The 9,681-nt window shown below is 38.6% G+C and overlaps 2 protein-coding genes across 3 annotated transcripts; one reads left to right on the plus strand and one right to left on the minus strand.

The window, feature by feature from the left end:
• Positions 1–2,118: 2,118 nt before the first annotated feature.
• Positions 2,119–7,011, minus strand: LOC148908902 (uncharacterized). 2 transcript variants are annotated; one of them, XM_089035034.1, is made up of 2 exons: positions 6,542–7,011; positions 2,119–5,481 (listed from the first exon to the last, which is right to left on the minus strand). In XM_089035034.1, exon 2 carries the CDS (start codon positions 4,661–4,663, stop codon positions 3,362–3,364), a length of 1,302 nt encoding a protein of 433 aa, XP_088891160.1. In that variant the 5' UTR covers positions 4,664–5,481; positions 6,542–7,011; the 3' UTR covers positions 2,119–3,361. The 2 variants fall into 2 exon arrangements, with proteins under 2 accessions (XP_088891160.1, XP_088891161.1); XM_089035035.1 differs by having other exon boundaries at positions 6,542–6,977.
• Positions 7,012–7,449: 438 nt separating this feature from the next.
• Positions 7,450–9,525, plus strand: LOC148908903 (uncharacterized). The gene is made up of 5 exons (XM_089035037.1): positions 7,450–7,830; positions 8,192–8,265; positions 8,369–8,460; positions 8,800–8,909; positions 9,005–9,525. Exons 1-5 carry the CDS (start codon positions 7,450–7,452, stop codon positions 9,383–9,385), a joined length of 1,038 nt encoding a protein of 345 aa, XP_088891163.1. The 3' UTR covers positions 9,386–9,525.
• Positions 9,526–9,681: the final 156 nt, after the last annotated feature.

The following is a 9,681-nucleotide window of genomic DNA, read 5'->3' on the forward strand; positions in this document are numbered from 1 at the left end:
ACAAAGTACTTCAACAGATTAAGAAAATAGGAAAAAACAGGTGGAATAATCTGCCGTTCATGATTGTCATATCCAAATAGCATATGACGAGATTGAAGGGATGGCGACAAGGGAGTAACACGCAGAAATAAGGTCTGAGCCCATAGTAACAGTTCTTGCATGAGGTTACATTCAAAGAATAAATGAACTGGAGTTTCCAAAGGATGTCCACAAAAGCATGAAGGATCAGCAATGTTCATACCAAACTTGACAAGTCGATCACAGGTATAGAGCACTCCATGGCAAATCTTCCACGATAGATCACGAACTTGACGATCCAAAGGCATAATGTTCACTTGTGACCATGTGTCTGTCCAATAGAGCTCGCCAAAGATTGGGCGAAATTTCAGAACGCAATTAGGAAGCATAACATTCCTTTCAATGATATTTGAATAAACAAATTTTGTAGTAAGAGATGAGATAGACAATGCACTACCATCAGAGGACCGCAGAATAGCAAAAGTTTTCAATTGAACTGAGAAATGGCCACCGACGTATGCCCAAGCATCTAAAAGTGAGGCATAAAAATCCGGTAGTAAATGAGAAGGATAATATGCAGGATATGAAAGAACAGAACGTAAATCATCACCAAATACTTTCTCCACAAAAAAGGAGAAGAAAGCACACCATTTCGATGGGGACAGGGCCCACCGCTTTATCCACTGACAATGAAGTGCGCGCACCTTTGATTGTATATCAATTAAACCAAACCCACCTTGAGTGGTGGATTGGAAAAGGACGTTTTGTGACACCAAATGCTTTTTCCCCGACCAAAAAAAATCCAAAGTACACTTGGAAGCTTGCGCCAAGACCCAGTTTGGCATGGCTAGTACTGAGGCACAAAACAATAGACCTGCCATGCCAAGTGCATTCAGGACAAGAGCCTTACCAGAATAGGAAAGATTACGATGTTTCCAAGAATCTAGTACACTAGAAAGTTTGTTTAAGCGACCATCCCAATTTGGATGAGAGACATCATCATTTCCTATACATGTGCCAAGACAAGGAATACTGTCTGAAGACCACTGCAAGTCAATGGGAGGATCACTACGACCTCTCCAAGAGCCTGCCCAAAGCCCTTTAGATTTCTCTTTATTAATCTTAGCCCCAGATGCCTTTTCATATTCCTCATAGATGGAGAAGACAGTGGATATTTCATCGTCATCTGTACATAACAGGGTCGTGTCATCAGCGTATTGGGAAATAAGTGCTGGTTCATAATCAGGGTGCGGAAGAACCAAACCTCTTAAATAGATTGACGCACGGATACGACACGCTAAAGATTCGGCAATCAGTACGTAAAGGGGCGCTGACAGTGGACAACCTTGTCTTACACCCCTCGATAAATTTATAAAAGGTGTAAAGAAGCCATTTACCAATACCGAAGACTGAGGTCCAGTATAGAACAAGCGTACCCACGAGCAAAAGGAAGGTCCAAACCCCATGCCTTCAAGGACTCTGAGCATGTAGGACCATTCCACCCTGTCAAAAGCTTTTTCCTGATCCAAAGACAATAAGGCCAGAGGTGAATTAGTTATTTTGCCATATGTAACAGCATCTTGAAGAAGCCTGATGTTTTCACCAATAAATCTGCCAGGTACCGAACAGGTCTGGTCAGGAGATACAACATAAGCGATCACTTTTCGTAGACGGCCCGCGATTGATCTTGAAGCTATCTTGTAGTCTGTACATAATAGGGAGATGGGACGCCAGTTTTTCATCAAAAATCTATCTCCCTTTTTATATGAGAGCGTTATAATCCCTCTCCTCTGAGAAACTGATAGTACACCACACCTAAAGGCATAATTAAGTACCACTCGACGAAATAATGGATTTGGTCATCATATGTCCACTTGGCAAATGTTGTGCAAATATGGTGCTCTATATTTGCCCATACATTTGCCTATGCAGGCAAAGGTCGGGGTAAATTTCTAATAAATTTGCCATTGCTTTGCCATACATCTGAACACATGGGTAAATATGTTATATATTTGCCCTTAGTTTAGACGCATTTACCCAGTGGGGATATATGATAACCGTTTTTGCCCTATATTTGCCCTATTGTCAAATGAGGGGCACATATGAAATCAACTTTGCACTAGGCTTTGCCCCATATTTACCTGGGGAGCAAATACAATACCCCAAACTGAGTATATCCGATGTGAGGTTTCCGTTTCAATTCATTGCAATCAAAACTTTTCAAAACAAATCAATAATTTTTCAACTGAATTATAATGGATGTTGGCTTGTTTTTACGACTTACGAGGGGGGAGTGCATGCAGGTCCATCTCAGTCATATGTGTCAATTTTTTCTCCTAACGCATGACATCAATGTTGCGACCACATTAATTCAATCATTGTTTTGCTTTGATGTCATGAAGGAGAGGTTATATGCGTTGATACACACAGGAAAATACGCGGACGATGTATTTATAATATGCGTAAGTCGTATATGCGTTTTTTCCAGTGACAATAAGAAAACTCATTAACCCATTAACCTCATGAGCTGCATTTCAAACCGCTAACATCTGTAATATTATTTGAAGCATCAATTTTGTTTAGTCTAAACATATGAATTCATCTTTTTTATTGGCAATATATGCAATTTCATTCATAATTATTTTAATTCATCTAATTTTAAAGTCATCAAATAATTCATTCAATTTTCATTTTGACTATCTAGTTACTGATGCACAGTTCAAACAGTTTATTTTTGATAGCTTTGAATATTTTTCCTGGATGATACTTTACTGTCATCTCCATCATCCGTACAATTTACGTTGTAAAGGACAAACAATTAATACTCTTTCTTTGTCAATAACATCGTAAGCAGCAACAAACTGGCTGTGTATCCTTTGTATGGGTATGAATGTAGAGGGCCCTTCCATTTCAAACAAGTTTCTGCACCAAATTTCATGTGGTCTGCCAATCCTGTGTCTTTCTGGATGTCGCTGATACCATCGAACCTTTGCCATACACAATGATTCCTGCTTGCCATCAATTATAATGGTTTGTTTAAGAAAGAAATCGACAACACCGGGGCGCAAGTCAAATGAATCGGTCTCAATACTGCCACTATATTGGCCACACCAACTTGCAAGAATGAAGGAAGAACGTTCCAGTCTAGAGTCAGAGGACCCTAGCTTTGTCCCCGAATATCCAATGGTACTAACTCTCTCAAACGTATCGGTAACACATTCAATGACCGAGTGTTGAGGTAAAATTGTTTCATAAGCTTTAAAGAGATATTCTGTATAGTCATCATCAAGAACATCAATGGATCGAGGTGAAAAACATGAGTATGCATTCATATTGCTCCACTCTAGCAACGTAGTACTTGACCAACTGAAAGATTAAGTGTTGATGGTATTGATGGGATGCTTTCGCCAAGTGTTCCTACTTGTTGTGCCTCCTGAAGAAGTTGAAATACTGGTTGGAAAGTTTCTCGAAATCTCTCTGGTAAAGGGATATCTCTTAGTTCATGCTTTTGGAGAAATTTTCTCATGATTTGTATTTCAACAGATCTATTGTTAGTTCGAAACGCTCCTAAAATCCCATTGAAACGTTCGAAGCTGAAAAGCCAAAATGAATATACAGGCCCGTAATCTAAAATACATTGTTTGAGGTGCAGGTGTAGATGCATGTTTGGCGTAACACGTTCCTTTCCATATCTTTTTTCAAACGATTTACAAAATTCCACTAGGTAATCATGTCCTTCTTGTAGCTCTTCAGTTGTAATAAGTGGAGAGCAAAGGTGAAAGCAGGACAATACGAATAACCTCCACAGCTCCAAATCATCTGTTGGAACGATATTCCAAATGCAGAATACAGAATACAAGAGAGTCCATGTTTTCCACTGATCAGCAGTAAATCCTCCAAACGATGTTGATATCTTTTTCGGGAGACGCCCAATAAATGATGGTGCTTTGACGTCATCTACCTTTTCCTGGATTTTATTCAAATTTTCTTTAGAAACAATTGGCGTTTCAGCATTTAGCCATACATTTTTCATTAAATGTTTTGCTGTCCCTAAAAACAAATTGTGCATAGGATCAACAACATGATAACGAGTACAATCGAAGTAAGGCAACTGTAAGAGTTCAGAATATCTTGTTCCAGTGGAAGTTTCAATTTGGTTTCGTTCATCAGCGGTTGTTGCATTGAGTATTTTCTGAGCCTCTCTTCGGTGCTCTTCATTTGTCCTTGGTGTATTGTCATCTTCGAAACCTGAAAAATTCATGCTACTAAAATCTCCGGGAAAAAATCTTGTGCACTTTGAGCACCCTCGGTGAGCAGTACATCCTAAGAAACCGCAAACTTTTCTTAGTGCAGGAATGTCACAAGCAATACAAAGGAGGGCAGCTCGAAAACATCTTGCTGTTCTACTCCCATGAGGCCGAACTTGGATGCCTTCGTGCCACAATAAGTTCAATTCGGCTACAAGTGGTTGTAAGTACGTATTGATATTCAATTTGGGCTCGTGTGGACCAGGTATTATCCCAACTATTATTACGTTTTCCTCTTTGTACCTTTCTTTTCTCGGAAGATTTAGGAGGACCATATATATGACTCCAACGCTATAGACACTGTGCTTAAAAGGCTGAAACCAGTCAACATTCAGCATAAAAGCATAATTATTAGGCTGGGCAAGGAAAGGAGTGCTGTTAAAATATTGCCAATCTTTCCACACTTGGCCATCGTAAATATCAACTAAAATATCATCCGGTACATTCCGATTTCTCCAAATCTCACATTTTTGTACAAAGTCTGGTCGCTTAATAAAGTGAGTTAGAGTCTCTCTGATGCTTTTATAACAATAAACTTTACGTGGGTACAATTTCGTCTGTCCATTTTTCAAACGAATTTCCTTAAGCAATTCCGCTCCACAAGGTGTGCGGCGAAACAATTGACGGTGATTCGGAAAAGCAATGTGAGAACATGGTTTAGCAATGACACGCCCGAATCTTGTTGTTATGCAGTCTTGAAAACGGTATAGGGTGTCGCATTTCGGACAAACAACATACTCTGAATGCTTATCTTTAAAAGAAAGATAATTTTTCAAGAGTTTGAAGGAGCTCGGGAAAACCAATACTGCGGTTGGGAAAATGATTGGCGAAAGCTCACACAAAACCTGAAAAATCGCTTTAAAAAAGGCGAGGAGAATATCAATGCCTCGGTCTGGTACAGAAAAGTATGCAGACCAAAAGCACACAAACAAGGCAATCTAGTTAATAAGGGTCACTCGGGAACTTGCTTCGACGGCAACGCTTATTTCTGCACTAGATTGTTCAAAATCTCTTTCTAGGTCTTCGATATCAATATCCCAAGTTTCAACCAATCTCCTTCTTTCATTTCCTCTTATCTCTTCATGGTCAGATTCACTGTCCGACTTGTCATCCCAAAACACTTGATCTTCTTCCTCAAAGTTATATATTCCGTCTCCTTTAAACATAAGCAAATACGATGTATTTTATTCATTCGGCATTGCATAACTGCAACATAGTATAAGATAAAGTCTGAAACCATTATAATACTAGAAAAAAAATGTCAGTAAAAAAAACCTCATGGGCTAAGGGACCGGTCATTATTTAAGTTGGGGGGGGGGGGGGGAAGAAAAAATTGGGGGGGGGGGGGGGCCTGAAATTTTTGCTAGTGAAAAATGGGGGGTCTTGGAATTTAAAAATGACTTTTAGGGAAAATTTTTAAATTTTTTACTACAATCCATGGGGGGTTTTCAATAAACTTGGATGCCTTCAAAGGGGGGGCCTTGAAATTTTTTTGCCTCACTGACAATTTCTCCTCCACCCCCCCCCCACTCCCCCCCCCCCCCCTCCAACTTAAATAATGACCGGTCCCTAAATGCATAATTTTGACCCAAATTTTGCTCTGAAAATAAATGATTTCCATTGAAAATAAAATATAAATTTCTAAGTCAGCAAAACAACAATTTATAATTCGTGAAAGAAAAATGATAAATCGAAAATAAAAAACCCAAGAGACATATTAAATAAATTACTTATAATTGTATTTCTCTAACTTGACAAACATGTTTTGCCGGATACCATGCTATCTCAGGATGACCACAGTCATGAATTGATTTGGAGACGAAAATGTACAGCAATATCCATTTGAACATAGTAAATTCTTTTTGGCGTTTTAAATGAGTTATCTCTAGCTATGATTTTATAAACTCTTTGAATGAACCTTTCTGAATGAACACTGAGGTTTTGATGGCAACCATAAGCCGATTACTTAATAATGCACCCTTCTTAAAAGTAACGGTGAAAACGAGGCTAAGATAGAAATAGAAAAGAATCATTTGTACCTCTAACTTAATCTCGCTTCAATAACGCTAATGCTTGGTAGTAAATCCAATAGGGGAGCTAGATCATGTGCAAATCAGCCGCTTGTTAAAGATTCAGTCTTTTATCTATATGCAGTTTGACTTTAACATTTAAAGATTATATAATCTAATCATCAAATAAACGTATAACATCAATACCTTTTTGTGAAGTAGCTGGTAAGAATTCGTCACTTGATGGTTGGTTTGTATTTGGCACATCAGAGGAGTCTTGATCAGTTTGGTCCAAAACGTTTATCTCGCTGTAGTCATTAGAAGAAGTGTCGTTCTGGCCGTCAATCTCGTGAGTGAAAATACTATCATTTGAGTCTTCGTCGTCATTCCGCTGTAATTGCCATTGATTTGTTAAAGGATCATAAAATTCTTCTTTGTGACGGCAAAATACTCTGTAATGTAGATCTTCGTTACAATGAAAGCAATGATAACGCTTTGACATCGCAGAAGACATTTTGTTTTCCAGAACTATATAATTAAAAAGACGGTGTGTATCATTGGGATAATTACTCAAAATCCAAGCATTTTGAATGACTAAAAGCCATATTCCAGCGTAATAAAGTTCCACGTCCATCAACCACATGCCATTGGACAAAAGCACGCCGGATCTTTATTACCGCACCCTTTTCCTTAGAGCTGTCACTGTTGGCGGCAGATAATGGTACGATGGTTTTAGAGCTAGAAGCTAATCAAGTTTATTGCAATGATATTTCGTGAATCTAGGCTTTAGAAAAAATTTCATAACTTTATAAAATGGAGCAAATAGCTTTAAGATAATAGATATATTACTTAACATGAATCCTGGATACAACTTCAGCATTTTTATAAGACAGTTATTCCTTTTTTTATTATTAGACTTCATTATATGAACGTATATGTCATCACAAGTCACGTGATACGCCGTGATAGATAGGGGGTAGATTTGTTCAGTGGATGTACTTATTCGTTCATTCGCCTTTTGGTCACAAACAGGTAACAAACTCTGTCGGTCATCTAGTTTCCCGCACATTCTATATCTTTGCTTATAAATTGCGTTCATTCGTCGCGATCAAAAAATGGGAAGAACATCTACACCTTTACCAGGACGCCCAATGCCAATCCATTCTGTTACTGCAACTACCAGTACAAGCAGTACGAGTAGACATACTGAAAATGGCGCCAATTCTCAAAGGCTTAATATACTTATTCCCTCTGTCCCTGGTGGTAACGAGGATGTGCTAAGAGAACACAGAAATCGCCTATTGCAAGCAACAAGCGAGAATGAGAACGTTGACCCCGACAGCGAAAAAGAAGAAATTTCTTCAAATTTCGAAACGATTGTAAAACAGTTTAAAGAACTGCAAGAACAAAACCGCCAAATACTAGCGGCCTTAAAAGAAAGCCAGCAGAATAAGGACAACAGCAAGACCAAGATTACTGTCTCAAAGGCTGTTGCAGTAAGTAAAGTGGCAATATTTAAAAAAGCAAGCTATTTTTATTGATAATTTTACTGGGAATTCTTGGCGCGAAGAGTAGTTGGTATAATTATGTAGCGGTATAATTTATGCAATACTAAAATTGGCGGGAAACCCGCCATGGCAGTGGTTAATGCTACCAAACTTTACTATTGATTTCCAATAACAAGACACTGAATGATAATGATAATTTCCTTTTTTGTAAAGGAATTGATTTGATTTCGATTTTTTCCCCAATATTATACAATCACAGCCATAAAAATAATGAAAACATTATTACTATGTCTAAGAATAACTTAAGGTACATCTTATGATTTTAATGAATTATATTATGTTATTACAGTCTGAAGTACGCTTGGTAGCAAAGAAATTACGGGACAGGGAAGAAAACCCTCTTATATGGGATTTTACTAAAGCGTAAGTATGAAAATTTAATAAAAATGATATTGTCTGAATCATCCATAGTTACTTTCCATATTAAGTTTCCACTTACCACTCAAATATGGTATTTCCTAATTAGTTTCAGAGATGACGTCAACGAACAGATTAATAACGCAATAAGGGATAGAGTTCTGAATGTTCATAAGGATGTCTCTGCCGTCGAGTTAGAAGGTATTTATGTATTTTATATTACGAAGTGCGAAAGGCCTTATGCACCTATCAAAGTTAACCCGGGGGGGAGGGGTGAGGACAAAGGATGGGGGTGGTGGTCGGGGGGGGGGGGGGAGGGGGTAACGAAATCCTTTTAGAAATATTCAAATGCCGAAGGGAGGGGAAGCAGTTTGAAATAAAATAACATGGGGAAAAAAAAAAAAAAAAAAAAAAAAACGAAACAAAACAAAACAAAGCAAAAACAAATGGATGCTAAAGGAGTAATTGTCGGCCAAATGCCAACATTTCTAACAAATTTTGTCTCAAGTTTTAATATATGGGTACTTGATATAATTTCAGCTGCCCTTAAAAGTCACTTTCTGACGAGGAGAAAGAGAAACAAAAGAGAGCGTTCAGGGGCCCTTGGAAGGCATCAAAAGATGCAGCGGAAAACACAAAGAAAACAAAATGTGAGTAAACTGAATTTGCAACGATTATGACTTTGTTTAATAAGAAACTTTGACTGACGGTGTTTTTTTTTTTTCTTTTTTCTTTTTTCTTTTAGCTCCTAAAATCCAGATCCAAGGCAGCGGACTTGTCAACCTCGCTATCACCAGGGGACAAAGAGAAAGTCAAGGCAATTATGAAACTGGAGTATATGTCATCAGAGGAGTCGATGTCAGAGGCGGATGACCAGGCTGATGACGATACAGCGGACAGTGGCTCTGATAACGAAGGGGGCCCTACTAAGCAGAGTAAAGTTTTAATAAAACACCCTCTGGCATGGAGAAGCCCCCTAGCTAACCAGTTCATGGAAAGCATGGACCGAAAAGCAAAAAGGAGGCTGTCAGAGCGCAGTCTCACCATGCTTTTGAAGTGGACAATCGGAGAGCCGTCAAGACGCCCAACGCTATCTGGAGGTCCCGAATGGGCATTGAGAGCCTAAAGGTTTTTATCAAATCAAGGGCACTGGGACACCGAACGTGGTTGGGGTTTCTACGAGTTTTATGAATTAAATCTTGTGTCACTGTTCCTCCGTTCCTTTGGCCTGATTTCTAGGGTTTTCGTTCTTCTTTCGATTATTTGAACATTATACTTGTTTACTTGAAGAAATCCAAAGGTCAATAGGCTTAAATAGCCGCTGCTATACCGTTTGACCTTTGGATTTCTTCAAGTAAACGAGTATAACGTTCAAGTAATCGAAAGAAGAACGAAAACCCTAGAAATCAGGCCAAAGGAACG

Source organism: Actinia tenebrosa, unplaced genomic scaffold, assembly GCF_029948245.1.
Source record: "Actinia tenebrosa isolate PJP-AT-01 unplaced genomic scaffold, QUT_ActTen_1.0 PGA_scaffold3__52_contigs__length_22856419, whole genome shotgun sequence".
NCBI classification, from domain to species: Eukaryota; Metazoa; Cnidaria; class Anthozoa; order Actiniaria; family Actiniidae; genus Actinia; species Actinia tenebrosa.